Here is a 20,022-nt window from a genome sequence, read left to right as displayed (position 1 = left end):
TGGGGCGTAGGTTCATTTCATAGAGCACCATTAATCTAGTTTTTTTCAAAGGACACATTATAGAAGAGAATGAAAAAACAGTAACACTTAAAGCATTTTTTAAAAATTCACATCAATTGGGCTGCGGAAATAGCTCAGCTGGTAGAGTGTGTTTGCCTTGCATGTACAAGACCCTGGACTCAACCCCCAGCACCACACACACACACACACACACAAAATCACATCATTTCTTCATCATCAGTGATTGAAACTGCCTGAATCAGATTTTCTTCCCAGAGACAGGCCAATAGTTGGGTGACTTAGAGCAATAGCCTGTATGACACAGGACCACCTGGATCCCATAATACCCTTTCCCATAGTCTAGTTCAAACATAACTAGTGTCATGAAATTTAAGTCAAAACCTTCATGATTTTATCAGAGACAGGTCCAGAATTACAGTCTTTTTACTTTGCTAGTCAAATCCATTTGCCTGTGCGGAAGAAAGCCAGGGCTGCTCACACTCCATGCTAAATAAGGCAGGGCACAGCTAGAGCTCTGGCAACCTGAGGAGTGTAGCTAGGTCGATTAGGAAAGGGCTCTTGCCTGGCCAACCTCATGCTGTCAGGATAAAAAAGAAATTCTTTGAGCACTGCTACCCAATCCCCTGAGGGTGAGAAAAAAACTCACAAAGTAAACTTCCAGTAAATCTAAATGTTTCCCTTTAAGTGTCTTTTTTTTCCTTTCTTTTTTTTTTTTTTTTTTTTTAGTCGTACTGGATGGAATCTAGAGTCTCACACAACGCTGGGCAAGTGCTCTACCACTGAGCTCCAGCTGCAGCCCTTTATTTTTATTTTTTCCCTTTTGACACAAAGTCTTGCTAAATTGGCTGGGCTCCAACTTTCAATTCTCCTGCCTCAGACTTCCAAACAGCTGGGATTACAGGCCTGCACCACCACACCCACCATTTTTTTTTTTAACAGCCTTTGTTGCCCAGACTGGACTTCAACTCCCACTTCAGCCTCCCAAGCAGATGGGATTTACAGGTGTAATCCAGTCCACTGTACCCAGTCCCTTTGAATGTGCTTTTAAAGATTTGAATAGTACCTAAGTAATGTGAAAATGTTTAATATCCAAGCTAGAAAAAGGATTCTAAGGAACAGAAAAACATTGTGGCAGCCAGTAAAATATGCCTTTCAGATCGCCTGTTGTGGGAAGCAAAATTCAGTGATGATCCCATGGCTGCCCTCTGTAGCCACCAGGTTCAGACCAGGGCCACACCCTCTAGAGACACTAGCCAAAGAGCACAGTGGTGGTGCTGAGACAGGCCCATTTTGACGAGATGTTGGGCAACTAGGGCTTAAGGGATTTCACCCACCAACCTGGCTAGATCACAGAAATTACATAATCTGAAGACGGAAATATTTGGTGAGGCAGAGACTCGGGGACTTAAGGGAGTCCTTGTCATGCAGTGGTTTAGCATATTTGTAAGTTGTAACTGAAATCCCAGAAGACAGAAAATGCAAGACAGTAAAAAGATTTGAAGAAATAATCACTGAGATTCTTCCAAACTTGATTAATGGCATAAATTTACAGAGCCAACAAGTTCAGCACTCTCGAAGATTAACACAGAGTAAACTGCATCTAGGCACAGCTGGAGGCAGCCATGGAAAAAGACACATTATATAAAGGAGCAATCATTCAAATAACCACTGACTTGTCACCAGAAACCGCAGAGACTAGAAGACAATGGAACAAGATTTTTAAAGTGATGAAATGAACAAAATTTATTCCCTGTGCTATATAAAATGGTAGAAACGAAGTTCTTCAGGCTGAAGAGAAATGATACCAGACCTTCCAGAAGGGTAAATACGCAGATAAATATAAAAAGGTACATTTAAAAAATTTTTTTTCTCTTCTTTAAAATACATATTATTTAAGGGCTGGGGCTGTGGCTCAGTGGAAGAGCGCTTGCCTCGCACGTGTGAGGCCCTGGTTTTGATCCTCGGCACCACATAAAACACATAAAATAAATGTATTAAAAAAACAATGTACTCCAAAAAAGTAAAATACATATTATGTAAAGCATAAATTATATTACAGAGTTTATAGATTCAATACATGTGACAACTACAATATAAAAGATAGGGATGATAAATCGACCTATAGATTTAAAGGATTCTACATTTTATGTGAAATGGCATATTTACTGTTAGCAGAATGAAAAAGTAAGAACATATATTGTGACCCTTATAATAACACTAAAATAATTATGTAGAGTACAGCTAAAACACCAATAAATTAAATGTACTTCTCAAACAACCAACTAATCCAACCAAACAAACAAACAAACAAAAAAACCCAGTAAAATGTTAGATCTAAATCAAACTGGCTGGGTGCACTAGCGCACACCTGTAATCCTAGCAGCTCGGGAGGCTAAAGCAAGTTCAAAACCAACTTCAGCAACTTAAAAAGGCTCTAAGCAATTTAGTGAGACCCCATCTCAAAATAAAAAACAAAAAAAAGGTTAGGATGTGGCTCAGTGGTTAGCTGCCCATGGGTTTAATCCCTGGTACCAAAAAAAACAAAAAAAAAAACAAAAAAACAAACAAAAAAACCACTAATTACATTTAGCTAGGACACAGTGGTATATTCCTGTAATCCCAGTGGCTCAGGAGGCCGAGGCAGGACTGTAACTTCAAAGCCAGCCGCAACAACTTAGAGAGGCCCTAAGTGAGACCCTGCTCAACATTTAAAAAAAACGATCTGGGAATGTGGCTCAGCAATTGAGCACCTCTGGGTTCAATCCCTAGTGCTGTACCCCCCAAAAGAAACATTTAATGGTAAACACTCTAATTAAAAGGTCGAGACAGACTAAAAAATGCTAGCCCTTAATACATGCTGTATGTAAGAAACACTTTAAAATAGACACAGAGAGGTAATAAGTAAATGAATAGAAAAAGGTACAGAAGTACACTGCAAATAGGAAAGTATAAGGTGGAGAGGCTACACTCATGTTAGATAAAGTAGACTTTTAACCAAAAAGTGTTACCAGAGATTAAAGAGGGAAATTTCACAATGATAAAATGTTCAGTACTGGGGTGGGGCGAAGCTCAGTGAGTTCTGGCCTAGCATGCCTAAGGCCCTGGTTCTAACCCGACACCAAAAAATTGTTTGATTAGGAAAACAGTTATAGAACACTAGAATACAAAACAAAAAATGATAGAATAAATACTGGGTCATAAAACAGGTCTTGATAAAACCAAAAGGACTGAAACTATAAAGAGGATATTTTCTGATCTCAATGGGATTAAAGTAGAAATCAGTACCAATATGATCTTTGGGGTGGGAGGGAGACAAACATTTGCTAACTAAACAACACACTTCTAGCTAATTCATGAGTCAAAGAACTCTAGGAAATCAAAATATTTAAACTTGATGATGATAAAAATGTTAATGTGGTCAAGATGTAACTTAAGCAGCATTTAATATAAAACTTCGCTTAAATATTTATACTAAAAAGTCAACTCAATGATCTAAGGCTTATCTTAGGAAGCTAAAGAAAAAAGAACAAAGTAAATCCAAGCTAAACTAAGAGAGGAACTAATAAAGAACAAAAATCACTGAAATCAAAAACAATTGAGAAAAACTAACAAAGCCAACGTTGGTTCATGGAAAACCAGATGAACAAAGTTAATAGATCCCTAGTGCTGGACTCATAAGGAAAGAGAGAACCAAAATTACCAGTATCAGGGCTGGGAGATACCTCAGTGATGGAGCACTTGCCTACCATGCGCAAGGTCCTGGGTTCCATCCCAGTGCCACAAAAACTAACAAACAAATAAGACGAAATTACAAGAATTAGAATGAAAAAGTAGTTTTCGCCACAGTACCTACAGACATAAAAGGACTATAACAAAACTACAAACCTGACAACTTGGGCCATGTGAATAAATTCCTTGAAAATGTAACTTTCCTAACCAAAATCTCAATAGCTCTTTATTTAACAAATTATTTATTATAAAAAACATTCTTAGACTGGGAACAGTGCCACATGCCTACAATCCCACAACTTGGGAGGCTAGGCAGGAGGATCCCAAGTTTGAGGCAAGCCTTAGCAACTGAGTGAGACCCTGTTTCTCAAAATAAAAAGTAAAAAGGGTTGGGGTGCAGCTCAATGGTACAGGGCCCTGAGTTCAATCCTTAGCACCTCCACCCTTGCAAAAAAAAAAAAAAAAAAAAAACATGAAGAAAACTTAAGGCCCAGATGGTTTCACACTTAATTCTACAAATGCAATAATAAAAAAAGGGGACAGTTAGAATTGGGTTGTTAAAAATAGCTTTTAATTGATGGGAATGATGGCTACAAATTCACATTAGGCAGATTATCCAGCAGACTACACATAGGGATTCAGCTCTGATGAACTTCATTTCTTTTTTCCTTTCAAAGGCTTGGCGAATAAAGCTGGGTCAATCTGCTCTTTTGCAAGTCCTCGGACAGAGAAGAGTCTTGCTGCCCGTTCCTGTAGCGTCCCCCCACACTTCAGTCCAAGGGCCATCAGTTCACTCTTGAGTTTTTCCAAACCCAACAACTCTAGTTCTGCAGCAGAGCTGAATGCCAGCAAATCCACAGTTTCCTGACCAAGAACCTGAGGGGAAAAGAAAGAAAATATTTAAATCCAACACCTTCTGAAGGAGTTAACATTTTTCTGTTAACTACACTGTTTTTCAAGTAACTATCATGTAATTTGCCATTATCTTATTACTGAATTTTAATAATCATCTAGATGTTACTCCATGGTTCATTCTTTCTTTTGGTACTGGGAGTCACATAAATCCAATGGCACTTTACCACTGAACTATCTGTAGCCCTTTTTATTTTTTATTTTGAGATAGTCTCTAAGTTGCCAATGCCTCAAACTTGTGATTTCCTATCTCAGCCTCCCAAACTGCTGGAATTACAGGTGTGTACCACTGTACCAAGCCTTTATTCATTTTTCTAAAACTTTAGCCAGGATAAAGCTTTTAATGTTATCTGGTTTTGGTGGTGCATGCCTATAATCCCAGTGACCTGGGAGGCTGAGGCAGAAGGATTAGGAGTTTCAGGTCAGCCTGAGCAACTTAGCAAGACTCTGTCTCAAAATAAATAAAGTACCAATAAATAAATAGATAAACACAAAATAAAAAACAAAAAAATTCCTAATATATACATGCAATATGAAAATTAAATGCCTGGGCTGGGGTAGTAGCTCAGTGTCAGAGCGCTTGCCTAGTATGTGTGAGGCACTGGGTTTGATCCTCAGCACCACATAAAAATAAATAAATAAAATAAAGGTATTGTGTTCAGTTACAACTAAAAGAATATTAAAAAAAAATTAATGCCTAGGACTAAAGATGTAGCTCTTGCCTAGCATTCGTGAAATCCCAAGTCCAATTCCTAAACAAACCACATGCTTACAACTCTAGAGATAGGATGAAGTCAAATTAAAGCATTAGCATGAAAAACTTCAGTGTCCTCCACAGAAAGGGCAATTTAGCATTTTTGCTTATTTTGGGGGACAGGGTAAGGGAAGATTCTGATTAGATAAATGACAAGCAGAAGCATTTTCCTCCTATTCTAAAATGCAAACCCACAGAGTAAACATTAAAAGATTTTTGCTGGAAGGTATTCCATTGAAAATAGAGAATAATAATTAAAAAAAAAAAAAGAAAAGAAAATAGAGAATAATCATCTATCTATCTCTAAAAAAGTATGGACAATGAAAATAACTTTAAAAAAATTTTTTTTGTAGTTGTAGACGGACAGAATGCCTTTATTTTATTTATTAATTTTTATGTGGTGTCGAGGATCAAACCCAGTGCCTCATGCATGGTAGGCCAGCGCTTTGACACTGAGCTACAGCCCCTGCCTGAAAACGACTTTTTAAAAGGCTCAACGTGAGACCTATGATTTAATGATAATTTTTAAAGGAATGGAATTTTCTATTAGATCTTTATGTCCAGCTGACAATTATTGTTCAAATTGTCTCATATGGGAAAGAAAAACTGTATAAGTAGTTTAATGATAGGAAATATAAGCACATATAAAACTAAAGGGCCATTTATCAAAATGTATCCAGTTATTATATGTATTAAAAATAGCTAGTTGGAGACGGACATCATTACCTTTAAGTACACAGTATGACTTTACATATGGTACAACTCTACTTCATATACTACCAGAGAAATGAAAAGCTGTGCTCCATTTGTGTACAATGAACCCAAATGCATTCTGCTGTCATGTATAAATAATTAGAACAAATTAAAAAAGATAATAAAGCAAACAAAAAGAATAGCTAGCTGGGCACGGTGGCCCACGCCTACAATCCCAGCAGATCAAGAGGATGAGGCAGAAGGAGTTGAGAGTTCAAAGACAGCCTCCAGCAAAAGTGAGGCCACTAAGCAATTCAGTGAGACCCTGCCTCTAAATAAAATACAAAATAGGACTGGGATATGGCTCAGTGGTCGAGTGCCCCTGAGTTCAATCCCTGGTACCCAAAAAATAATATTTGGTGCACACCTGTAATCCCAGAGACTAGGGAGACTGAGGCAGGAGGATTACAAATTCAAGGCCAGCTAGGACAACTTAGCGAGATCCTTTCTCAAAATGAGAGATTAAAAAACAAGTTGGGGATGTGGCTCAGGGGTAGAGCACCTTTGTAGTCAATCCCCAGTACCACAAAAAAAGAGGGGCGGGGGAAGTACCAATTAAGCTACAGTGTGTGTTATACATCTGACTTCAGAGATGATAAAATGTGAAAAATGTGCATCTTAAAACTAATGGCACTAAAGACACCACCTAGTGGCAAAATAGTATAAATACTAGAGCTTAAAAGAAAACCAACCAACCCTCTAGTGTGTCAAAGCTCCTCCATCATCTGTACTTCCTAGTATTAAACATGACTTTTGCTACGCAGCTTCTGGGGGAAAAAAGCACATTTTCATATTAATGACTTATTATGGAGATTAAATGGATTTGGATCTAAACATTGACTCAAAATAAGTACTTACTGTATTTCCTGACTGGCTTTCCTCCAGTTTGGCAACAGGGATGTTTTCCCTATCCTCTCCAGGAGCTACCTTGGCAGCTATTTCTCCATCAGTGATTTCTTTTGTCCCTTTATTCTTACTCAGTCCAACACCAGCTGCTTCCCTTTCTGTGGGTTCTTGACACTCTGCTTTCTTTATCTCCTTAGTCTCTGTTTCTCTAACTGTCATCCTCTCCCTGTGCTCCTTGGTAGATGTCTCTCCCAGGTCTGCAAATAAGTCTTCTGAAATAAACTTCCCAGGGTCAGTCTCTGGAGTCTGTACTTGTTCTGATAATCCAAGGTCTGTACTCAATTCTTCCTCCCTCTGAGAAGTGTTAGGAAATTTGGCTGCCATTTCAACAGCATCCCTGCCATTTTTTGGAGTGGCGAAGCTCATTCCTGAAGTACTAGGTGCTTCTTCTCTGTCATCATCTGAGCTCTCAGAACTGGATCCCTCAGCAGTCTCTAGTCCTTCCATGTCCAACCTGTCAGAATAAAAAGGTTTTTTATTGTAAATAAAAAGATATTTACAGCTTCTATTTGTGTGTATGTATGTATTTACTGTACTGACAGTTGAACCCAGGGGTGCTTTATCACGAGCTATATAATGGGTCCTTTTTTATTCTGAGACAGGATTTGGCTAATTTATCGAGGCTAGCCTCGAATTTGTAATCCCCCCGTCTCAGCCTCCCAAGTCACTGGAATTACAGGCTTGTGACACTGCAACAGGCTTATAGCTTCTATTTAAAAAGTTGTGGGATCTCCAAAAAATAGATTATTTGATTATGCTAGCTTGAGATAGAGAATAGGTCAATTTCAGAAAAAAAAAAAATTCCAGAGCCATAAATAGAAGGGAAAAAAAAAATCTGGGGATAGAACCAACCCTACCAACGATCCAATAGGATCCCATCCCTACCCCATCTCCAGAATCTTGTTTTAAAACTTGTAAAGCTCTTAAAATGAAGCTGATCTTGCTTAAAGCTCTCCTCACATTAATTTGAACTGTTGAAAATTAAATAAAATAATAAAGAAAATCCGTGCTTTATTCTTAATTGCCCTTAACTGGAAAAATCTCCAGACATCTATCAAGTGAAGAATAGATAAATAAATTGTAGCATATCCATGAAATGTGGCAATAAAAAGGAATAACTACTGATACATATAATATCACAGATGATACTTAAACATCTATGTTAAGCCAGGCATGGTGGTGTAAGCCTGCAATACCAGTGATTTGGGAGGCTAAGAAAGGAGGAACACAAGTTCAAAACCAGCCTCAGCAACTTAATGAGGCCCTAAGCATTGTAGTGAGACCCTGTCTCAAAAAAATAAAAAGAGCTGGGCATGTGGCTCAGTGGTTAAGTGCCCCTTGGGGCTTCAATCCAGGTACCAAAAAAGAAAAAAGAAAAAAAAAAGTCTATATTAAGCAAAAGAAGCTAGGCACTAAAGTGTATGACATTCTGGAAAAGCCTAAACTATAAGAACAAACATTATACTGGTGGTCAGTGGTTGAAGAGTCTATGGGTGGAGGAAGGGAATTAAATGTAGGGGCATCTGGGAATTATTTAGGGTGATGAAAATACTGTTACCTTGATTAGGGTTATGGTTACATGACTATATATTATATACTTTTCAAAATCCACAGAACTGATCCATCAAAACAGACACATTTGCTGTATATGGACTGTACCTCAAAAAACCACAATAAATTTTTTAAAATACAGGTAATGCTACTACTTCTTCTTTTAGGAACATTTAATTCCCATCTCACAAAGAACACACAGAATTCTCAGCTGAACTCAACAGTTCATGACCTGTGGTTAATAATTATCCTTCCGTCCCTAAAGGGGAGACTGACAAGGAAGCAAGATCCATTTGCACTCACCATTTTCTAGAACTTGGCCCAAGGGAACCAAGCTGGCAACCAGAGGGCCAAAAGAACTATCAGAAGAATGGTGGGAAAAAGGGTTGTTGTGTTTTTCACCTACAAGTGACAGTAGTCAAGAACTCAATGATAACAGTGAAAAAACAGAAAACAGAAGCAAGTGGAAATACAATTTGACTTTCAGCTGGAATTTTTGAAATCAACTCTTTTAATATCAAAAAGTAATTCAAATAGAAAGCTCTATTTGATGTTTCACTCCAAGAGAAAAAATTATCCTTGAGGTTCCATTAATGGTACTCAGAGCACAAAGCTTTACTAGTGAGAACAATGTGACAATCACCAAAACCTGAAGACTGAAGCACTCTGGAAAATCTCCAAGCTCCTGTCAAACATTATGTAAAAATGTGCTTCTACTGGATAGATAAGAAGGAAATAAATTATGTCAGTCCCTAAAGATCAATCTGAAATAAAAATGAAAGATACTCACCAAAAGCATTTTCTTTTCTTTGCACTGGCTCCTTGGTCTGTATTTGATTTGTTCGGCCGTTTCCGATTCTCACTGATTTCTGCCGATACCATCTTGCTGGAGGCAGCTTGCATACCTAACCAGAAATTTAATAGTTTCTACTATCAAAGCCAAGTTTAAAGAAATTATATAATCTGGATTGCAAGAGGAGCTGATATCTAAAATTCTAGGTTTAAATTTCTTAATGTACTCCACATCTCATATGGCTAAAATGAGACTAGCTTTAAGTTCACAGAGATTTCAAAGAAACGTTCTGGTTCTGGAACCAGCTTTTTAAAGTACCAATGTCCAATTTGTAACTTCAAGGCTGACAGGTTCATAAATAGTCTTCTCCAGATCTAATTACTTATTCTCTTATGTTAGTCATTTGCATACATTTGTGCTTCCCCTGTTCTATCACAATTTTTGTTTTTTACCATACTGGGGATCACATCCAGGGGTGTTCTGCCACTGAATTACATCTCTAGCCTGTTTTATTTTATTTTGAGACAAGGTCTTGCTAAAACTGCCGAGGTTAGCCTCAACTTGCAATCCTCTGCCTCAGGCTTCTGAGTACTGGGGATTACAGGCATACATCGCCATGCCCAACCATCACAACCTTTTTTGAAGGGAGAGATATCTTTTTATTCAACTGTACCTACAACAGGTCTAGCACAATGCTTTGGATGTCAAAAAATTAGTGAGAACTATTCTCATTAAAAACCATTTAAGGGGCTGGGGTTGTGGCTCAGAGATAGAGCGCTCGCCTGGCATGCGTGGTGCACTGGGTTCAACCCTCAGCACCACATAAAAATAAAATAAAGGTACTGTGTTCACCTATAACTAAAAAATAAATATTAAAAAAAAATTAAAATATTGCTAGACACAGTGGCACATGCTGTGATTCCAGCAACTGAAGAGTCTGAGATAGGAGGATCTTAAGTTCAAGGCCAGCCTCAACAACTTAATGAGACCCTGTTTCAAAAATTAAAAATAAAGGAATGGGGTTGTGGCTCAATGGAAGAGTGCTTGCCTCGCACATGTGAGGCACTGGGCTCGATCCTCAGCACCACATAAAAATAAAAACAAAATAAAGATATTGTGCCCATGTATAACTAAAAGAAAAATATATATTAAAAAAATTAAAAATAAAAAGATTGAGGATATAGCTCAGTGATAAGGTACCCCTAGGTTCAATCCCCAGTACCATCCCACCAATTTTTTTTTTTTTTTTGAGCTAAAATTGAAACCAAATACAATGAGGTCTGGACCTCCCAAAGACTAGGCTTATCCCAACATGCAAACATATAAAATGTGTTCTTACCTGGGGCCCATGGAATTCAGGGGTTAAGTATGCTCAATGTGTGTGTATGTGTTTTGTTTGGAGGAGGGTTAAAATACATTGTTTTTAAAGGGAGAGGTTCCAAGGCTTTTAGAAGACTCTCAGAAGGCCAAGACCCTCAAGAGAGCTTAAGAAGACTCTCTGTGTGCAGTGTGGAGCACTCTGAAACTGCAGGCTTCCGGGGTGCCATGGACTACACTGAGGAATACTCATTCTCACCTTTAAGGACGGAATCCTCCAGCCGCTCAGCCATCTCATGGCACTGCTGCTGGTAGTCCGGGCTGGTGAAGCAGTGCTTGGGTTCTGCAAGCTTCCGCTGTAGGCGCTCCAAGCGCTTTTGCTCCTTTTCAGCCTCCCGCTCAGCTTGCTGTTTTACCCACTCAGCCATTCTGAGGAAGGGGGAGAAGAGATGTAATTGAATGGACACATTATATATAGTCATGTGTTTCCTTCAATGACAGACTGCATATATGATGGTGGTCCAGAAAATTGTAATGTGGACCTGAAAATTTCTACTGCCTAATGACACAATAGGCCAGTAACTTTGCAGCACAAAGCATTACATACCTCTCTGTGGTGATGTTGGCATGAACAAACTGGTGCTGCCAAGTGGGTATAAAGACAGCACATACAATAACGTATACAACATAATCTCTGATGATAAAAAAAATGACTTACTGATTTATGTATTTAATGTACTCTACTATTTATTGTTATTTTATTTTTAGTTCTGGGATTAAACCCAGGGTCTTGCACATGCTAGACAAGTGCTCTACCACCAAGCTAGACCCCAGTACCTACTGTTATTTTAGGGTATATTTCTATTTGTTAAAAAAAAGTTTATTGTAAAACAGTGTGCCATGTTTAGCAAGGAGCAGCCTCAAGTATCTTTTGATTGCATTGAGTGATCAACCTATACCATCTGGGTTTGTCTATGTATACTCTAATGCTTGTACAACAAATTTGTCTAACCAGGCATTTCTCAGAACAAGTTTTCATTGTTAAGCAATGTGTGACTATATTTATATAAATAAAAGGCCCTCCACATGAATCAATAGACTCTTACTCAGATTGTGATACTTCCCCAGAAAAGTGTGCCATACTTATTGCTAGCATACTGTAATGGACTTAAGTAAGCCCCAAAGATAATTATTAAATTATGGAAAACGTTGAATCAGATAATAACAGAGCATAAATATTTTTTAAATATATATTTTTTAGTTGTTGATGGATCTTTATTTTATTCACCGAAGATCTAACCCAGTGCCTCACACATGAGGCAAGAGCTCTACCACTGAGCTACAACCCCAGCCATGAGAGTGTAAATATTTCTGATATGCATAGCCATATGTGTAATTTACTAGTGAAAGTATGCTGCTCTCTTTAAAACAAAAGAGGTGTGTGTCTTACGCTTTCTCATGATTGACATCTCGTAGTCTCCTTCCACTAAGATCCCGGCAAGCTTCTCGATTGGTTGTCTTCTCAATCTGAGCACCAAGCGCTCGGAGCATGGATCCAAAACCTGAGTCGATACATTTGAAGAAAGCAAGTTAAAACATATCCAAAGAAAGTTACAAGTCAAACTTGTGAAAAAGTCTATCACTAAATTAAAAGTGATCTGTCTCTATAGTTTCCTTTCTCTCTCTCTCTTTTTTTTTTTTTTTAGAAAGTAAACATAAAGGTACTAGCCCAAGCAACAAAGGCAAAAAGATCAATAACTCGGATTTAACTTCAAACCTTTCACCTTCTCTAAAATACTGTATTGTATAGTGGAAACATTCAAAGGGCTTTATCCGATGCTAGAGATCCCAAGATACCCAGATTAATAATTCAAGAATTATGTAGTGAGATTTTTGAATGAGTTTAAAAGGAAAGGTAACCTGAAGCTGTCAAATGGTTGATGACATACTTCATTCTTATGGATACAAACTCAAACAGCTGAATGATTACAGTTTTGAAATGTCAATGCTCTGAAAAACCAAACAAATCATTGGAGATTTTGAGAAAACTTAAGAAGTACATGTTTGTTCACCAGGAGAAATACCTAGAACTGTTCATATTCTGTTTTCACTCTTTTCTTTTCTCACAGTATAACCAGATCCTCACCTAATCTACCCGCACAGCAAACAGTTGTTTCTTAAGGCAATTTTATGTCACCCTTCCAAATATAAGGAGACAGAGTCTTGGTAAAATTGGGAGATCTGTTTTAAAGCTCTTTTCTTCAGCAAATGGGAGAGACTAATGGTTATCTTTCTTCATCTAATCTTCCCTGAAGTTTTAGAACCTGAGTTCCTAAGAGCAATCTGGCTGAACATGTGATGTGTACCATACAATTATTTCTTCCTCAAAAAGAACAAAAGAGGAAATACTCAAAATTAGGTAATCAAGGATTTTATAAGGCAAAACAACAGCGGCATACTTCAGAGACCAAGAAGTTTGTTAATCCAAAACAATGCTAAAGACTACTGATGTGTGACAACTAAGTAATCAGCATTCATGTCCTACCTCCTTTCCCACCACAAAGTCGTGGTTCCAAACTATAAACAGCTCCATGTTGCACTGTATCATTGGTGCTAATGAGGGCTCCATTGCATTTCACAAAGAAGTATTCCACTGGAACATCCTAGAGACAAATTTAGGCTTTTTAATACTTTTTCTTACAGGAAGAAACCTGTTATCTTTTTATTACTCCAATAATAAGCACAATATTTGTTGAAATGAAAGTGAAAATTACTAAAAGAAAAAAAGGTTACCTCATTTGAGGCATGCTAGATATTTTTTTCTTACTATTACCTAATCAGGGCTTATGATGTAACTCAGAGGTAGAATGGTTGGCTAACATGCACAGGCCCTGGGTTTGATCCCCAGCACAGCCCTCCAAAATCCATGAATTTATTATACGTAATCTTGATATATAAAACCTGTAGTCTTTTTTTGGTAGAAATAAAAAGCTACTCTTCTTCTCCCATAGGTCACCTGAGCCACAGAATACAGGGTTCAGATCCAATAACTCTGAGGTCCTCTGTCCTTTGACATTTTAAAAAATGGGTAAAATCAAGTTAACAACAAGACTGATCCACAAATTGAAAATATAAATCCTGAAAAGTATAGATAGGGATAAGAAGGGGGTGAGTGAGAGACAGGTACTGTTTTTAATAAATCTATATAAGCTTTAACATTTTTAGGACTGCCTGACAGTCAGTGTTTGTCTCTTCTGCTGATGCCCCCAACTTATAGCCCAAATAAACTCAAACCCACTCTGTATACATCAATCTCACATAATAAATATGTGTATGTATATGTATATACATATTATATGCTTAAGTGTCTGAGGCTGCAAAATATTTTTCAAAGTTACATCAAACTAGAAATTATATAGCTGAATCTACAACATCAGAAAAGAAAAAATCTAAAAACCAATTGAAAGGGAAAAATGCATTATTTGTATCTTCCTGAAGCAAAACTACAAACAACTCATTCTAAACCAAATCATAGCCGGGCATGGTGGTACACTTATAATCCCAGTGGCTCAGGAGGCTGAGGCAGAAGGAGCGTGAGTTCAAGGTCAGACTCAGCAATTAGGCTCTAAGAAACTTGGTGAGACCCTGTCTCAAAAGAGAAAATAAAATGAGCTTAAAAAAAAAAAAAATCACATAATTATTCCTTTAAAAAAAAAAAAAAAAAAACAGTGGCAGGGCGGTGACTGGGAATTTAGCCCAGGGGCAATTTGAGCTACATCCCCAGGCCTTTTTTAATTATAAGACAAAATTTTGCTAAATTGCTTAGGGCCTCACTAAATTGCTAAAACTGGCTTTGAACTTTCAATCCTCCTGTCTTAGCCTCCGGAGAAGATGGGATTATAGTAGTGCGCCACTGTGCCTGTGCCTGGTTACATATAATTAATTCTAAAGTAACTATTCATTCATTCAACAACTATTAATTAACTGCTCATTATCTATTATTATATGTCCACTACCTTTCAGGTGTTGGAATACTATGAAAATAAAAAGTCCTGCCTCGTGGACCTATTGTTTTAGTGGGGAAAGAAAAATAACAAGGAAAAAAAAGTACATATCATGTCAAGTGATAATAAGCAGGACAAAGGGACAGGCATAATGGCGATCTATTTTATATTGCTAGTCAAGGAAATCTATGATCAATGATATTTGAACAGTGAAGTAAAGAAAGTGAGTAAATATGCCACGAACTTTTCTAGGGGAACAGCACCCCAGACAGAGGCACCAGTCAAATAAAGAGCTGAAGCTGGGCACAGCACCGTGAAGCACACCTGTAATCCCAGCTACTTAAGAGGCTGAGGTAGGAGGACCACAAGTTCAAAGCCAGTTTAGGCAAGACCTTGTCTCAAAATAAAATATTAAAGAGATGAGAATTAGCTCAGTGATAGAGTGCTTGACTAGCATTTGCATGGCTCACACAAAGACCTGAAGCAGGAATAAGCTTCACTCCAGGAAAAGCAAAATGGCAAATATGGCTGGAATGAAATAAGCACAAGAATGTCAAGGCATTAAAATCCACTGTAAGAACTTAGGGTTTTACAACTATGGCAAAGTTTTGAACAAAGTAGGACGATGATCAAAGTTATGCTTTTAAAGGACCACTCTAGATGTTGAGTTGCAAATAAAGCTACAAAAGCAGATAAATCAGTGAGACATTTCTGTGATGATACAGGTGAGAAATGAAAAGTTACTTGTGCCAGTGTGGTGTGGCAGAAGGCAATAAAAATACTGAGGACACGCTGAAGGTAGAGGCAATAAGATTTACCAATGGTCTGGATAGATAAAGTGAAACCAACAGAACTGAGGAGGAGTTCAAAATTTTGATATATGTTCTTCTGCTTTGTCCCTGCAGAAGTTGAAGCACCATTTTGTTCCCTAAGGTAAAGGCCATATAAGTAATAAGACATAAGGAGTCCAGAGCCCAGTCAGGTAACAGGGAGCCACCCAAACAGCCTTGACTCCTTACACATAAGAAAGAAAAATCTACCTTATTTTAATCTAAGAAATTAAAAGAAATAAAAATTTGACAGGTGGGAGAATAGATTTGCCACTTATCAGGATGAAGGAGGAAGTTTTGGGGGGAAAATTAGTCCCATGTTGTTATGTCTATTAGGCAAATGGAGACGTTAAATAAACTGATGGATATGCAAATCTGAAATTCAGGAGAATGTTGGTACTGGAAATTTACATATGAAAGTTGTCGAATGGGTCAGAGGAAATCTACCAGAAAAAACAAACCCTGGTAACTCCAAGGTTCAGAGATTAGGAAGATGGGGAGGAAGCAGCAAGAGAGGTCAATGAGGGGTTGGGGAGATAACTCAGTTGGTAGAGTGCTTGCCTTGCATGCACAAGGTGGGGGGGGGGTGTGAAGCAGAAGAGAACTAAAGGTGATGACTAGTTGCTTGGAAAAAAGTATGGAGAAAGTAATGATCAGCTGTGCCAAATGATGCTGATGCTCCAAGTACAATGAAAACTGGAGACTGATTACTGGATGTGGCATAAAAGGGATGAGCATAAAAGTTGTTTGGAGTAAGGGGAACAAAAGCCTAATGAAAACTCAAGAATTTTACCTTCAAGAATTTTTTTCTGTAAAGAAAATCAGAGACTGAGGATGTCATTTCCCTAGCATGGACCAAGTCCTGGATTCCACCTCCAGCACCAAAAAAGAAAAGAAAAACAAAAACAGAGAAAATGGAAGTGATAGCTGAAGGGATGTGAGCTCATATTTACACATTGGTAAAAATGAGCAGTAAAAAGGAAAAACATGGAAATGCAGAGGAGAGAACTAATGCTAAAAAAAAAAAGTCCTTTAATAACTGAGGGGACAGATTTTGTGCAGAATAGAAGATACTTATGAATTATTTGTGAAATAATGAGGACAAATCACCCATAGCAACAGAAGAAAATGCTGAATATATGGCAGGTAGGTAAAGGAACTGGTATGAGAATTAGGAAATTCTCTTCTCCTTACTACCTCAATGAACGGAAAGTTGGGGCCTTAAAGAGGAAGTATTGAAAATTTAGAGAAGAAATTAAAGAGGACCAATAAAAGTGAGAGTGATGAAATTAACCAGGGTTTCTTCACCCTGTTCATACCATGGTATATATAAAAAATATTTGTGACATGTGGGGAAACAAGCAAAGCCCAGATTCTGTCCAGCTGCTCAAGGGACTACACAGTTCAGGATGCTAAGCAGTACTGGAAGTCCACTTTGGATTAGGAAAATATAGCTGCCAAGCAGTACTGGGTGCAAATTGAGTGAAACGTATTTGTGAGATTACATTTTTCCCTACCACAGCACTGCCCAGATGTCTGGGCAGAATAAATAGACAGCTGGATTTAAGTAGTTTGACATTTGTTTTCCCAACTAAAAATGATGTCCTCGAAGAGAAGCAAAAGAGCTAAGGCTATCTACAATGATGTGATTAACTTAAGATCATTCTTATCTGTAAGATACTATTTTAAGACTGTTGTAAAGTTAAATATGTAATGCATCTCATATTTGTTTTAATGTTTATTTTTTAAAAAGCCACTTTAATTTCTTGTAGTATTTTGTCTAATGGGTATGGTATTTCTGATATTTTAAATAACTGAAAGACATTAATGTAAAGGCAGAAACTTCATTTCCAAACAGAACTACTCATTAAACAAGAAAACTAACCAAAACTGAATCTTCTATTTGTTAAGATTCTTGTCAAGTAAGTCTCTCTAGAAAAAAGAACAAAGAAATTTGGAGTTAACTGATTAACTATCTGTGTATTATGAAGCACACTTCAAGGGTCATCAGGGACAAACCTGTAGTTCAATCTAGTAAAATTTATTGACTCACTGTAATAAAGGGGGATTGCACACCAGAAGAATCACGGAATACCTCACCAATAAAAGAAAAATAGGATCTGGGGCAAGAGTGAAGTTAGGTGGAATTTAAATGAAGCAGTGTTTTGACAGGCTTAAAACAAATCAGTTCTGTGTATAAAAGGGCCAACATCAGGTCTGAACTGTGAAACACACCCAGGTTCCTCTTTCCTCTATTTAAGATAGATATGGAATGCTGTGTCTAGAAGCTCCTAATCAGAAGCTCTGCACCTGGTATGGAAATCAAGAGTACTTCTCTGTATCAAAGAGACTTAGACCATCAAGGCAAGAGTAGAATATTTCATTATCACTGATATAATTTTAAAAGTGGAGTTTTTAAATCCATCTATGATTTATTTGACTAAGTTTTCCCAGTGATTAAGACAAGATTTTTAAGGAGGTGTTTATAAAATTTTACCATTGTAGCATGCCTTTGGGAAAAACACTGTTTTCTATTAACTTTGCAAAGGGCTTTATCTGTGTCTGTTATGCCTGATGAAAATAGGACAGATTTTAATTTTCTCAGTGGGAACTAACACTAACTTTCTAATTTCAGAACACTTTTGTTTTTAAAAGCATAGGCGTGGGTAAGGCATGATGGTGCATACCTATAATCCCAGTGACTGAAGCAGGAGGATCGAAAGTTCAAGGTAAACTTCTACAAATTAGCAAGACCTGGTCTTGGAATTTAAAAAACAAATAAATAGAGACAGGGGACATAACTCAGTGGCAAAGTGCCCTTGGGTTCAATTCCCAATACTACTACCTAAAAAAGCATAGATGTGAACCTGAACTATTTTTATGTTTCAATATCTCATCAAATACCCTTTTATAAGTTGTTTCTATTCAGATTTGCTGTAGTGATGTTTGTGAAATAACTGTCAGAATTCATTTCTATTTCTTGCTACTTATTTTAAAATTCTTATTCCCATCACTCCTGAGAGTTACGATCCTATTTTTTTCTGGTTCCACTTTGGATCAACTGTTAGTAAGGTTTGGAAACTTCATACCAATTATTTTCAAGTATACTAAAAGCCAACTATTTTGCAAAATTGTTTTCCCTTTCAGATGGTCCAAAATAGTTCTGCTGTTTTTAGACTAGACTGCAATACAGAAAGAAAGCAGGAAGCTGGAAAACCACATTATTTGCAAACACACATTGCTTCTCCATGGAACAAGACCTAGTGTTTTAAAGATTTGGTTTGCAGTGTTAACATTTGTTAAGCTTATAAGTAATGGAAAAAACAGCATGGATTAGGTGTATAAACAGAATTCTAGATTAAGTGCCAAAATTTTAAAATTAGATTCAAGAGGACCACTAATTTTCTTAGATAAATGAACATGTTTATTATCTCACAGTTGATAAACATTTGCTTACTTTGGAATTAAGTAAAAGAATACAGATATACAGGTAACCTTACAAGTCCTTGATGGGTATTCATAAATATGCATGGACAAAAAAAAAACATTAAATTACTGACGAAAGCAACTAAATAATAAGACCAAGAATCCATGCCCTCAACAGTACAGTGTATAAGTGGGTGGCCCCGACCAGCCACTGGAGGAATCCAGTGACTAGATGAACTCACTCTGCTCCCCAATGGTCTTTTGACCTGGGTTTGGCTAGGACATATTTCCCTAAGAACTCAACAGGGTTTTGTGGTTAGTAGATACAATGCACGTCCCTATGAATGTAAGGACATGAGCCTTAAAGGTCACCTGGTCCAAATTCCTAATTTACAGATAAAGAAACCGAACCAAAGTGTAAATCAGGGCTGAACTAATAAACACCCATAATTAGCATTTTTTCTTTTCTCTTTCTATGGGGAGACAAAGCAACCACCTTCAAAACACAAAAGGTCTCAGTATTAGTTTGATGCACCTTAAAACTGGAGAACTCAGTCTCAAACCCAAAACCCCAGAGAATAAGACCCACCCGAGACAGACCCTGTTCGCACCCAGCTCAGCCCCTAGGCTGCCTTTCCCCTACCTTCCAGGAACCGCGATCCTCACCTGATCTTGGCAGTGTCGGTGGATAAAATCCCGTACGGAACACCGGTCCGAGGCACACCGCACCGCCTTGCACCCGGAGCCGGGGCCGCGAATCCACGCCAGCACCACAGTCCCCGCCATTTTCCCTAGTCCCGGAACCTCCCGACGCCCTGAAATACTAGGCGCCACAACCATCCGGTCGCATCTTGATGACGGTAGGCCTCGCCTTCCAGCGCCCCGCCCTGCATGTTTCCACTCGCCCCGCCCTTCCCCAGGGGCAAGTCACGTGGCCCGGGCGGCCGTGCCGAGCGGGTGGGGGTAGGGGAACAGGAAGGGCCTGACTGAGGCCGATAAGCCGGCAGAGCGCGAGGGCGAGGCGTT

The 20,022-nt window shown here is 38.1% G+C and overlaps 1 protein-coding gene across 1 annotated transcript; it reads right to left on the bottom strand.

Annotated features, from left to right (window-relative positions):
• Positions 1-4,299: 4,299 nt before the first annotated feature.
• SDE2 (SDE2 telomere maintenance homolog) lies at positions 4,300-19,821 on the bottom strand. The gene is made up of 7 exons (XM_081297229.1): positions 19,663-19,821; positions 13,282-13,399; positions 12,187-12,298; positions 10,996-11,165; positions 9,417-9,531; positions 7,028-7,529; positions 4,300-4,626 (listed from the first exon to the last, which is right to left on the bottom strand). Exons 1-7 carry the CDS (start codon positions 19,780-19,782, stop codon positions 4,405-4,407), a joined length of 1,359 nt encoding a protein of 452 aa, XP_081153355.1. The 5' UTR covers positions 19,783-19,821; the 3' UTR covers positions 4,300-4,404.
• Positions 19,822-20,022: the final 201 nt, after the last annotated feature.

This window comes from Spermophilus citellus (assembly GCF_964194105.1).
Source record: "Spermophilus citellus genome assembly, chromosome: 6".
NCBI classification, from domain to species: Eukaryota; Metazoa; Chordata; class Mammalia; order Rodentia; family Sciuridae; genus Spermophilus; species Spermophilus citellus.
Note: the sequence above shows the minus strand (reverse complement) of the source record. Positions and strands in the feature narration are given on the sequence as shown.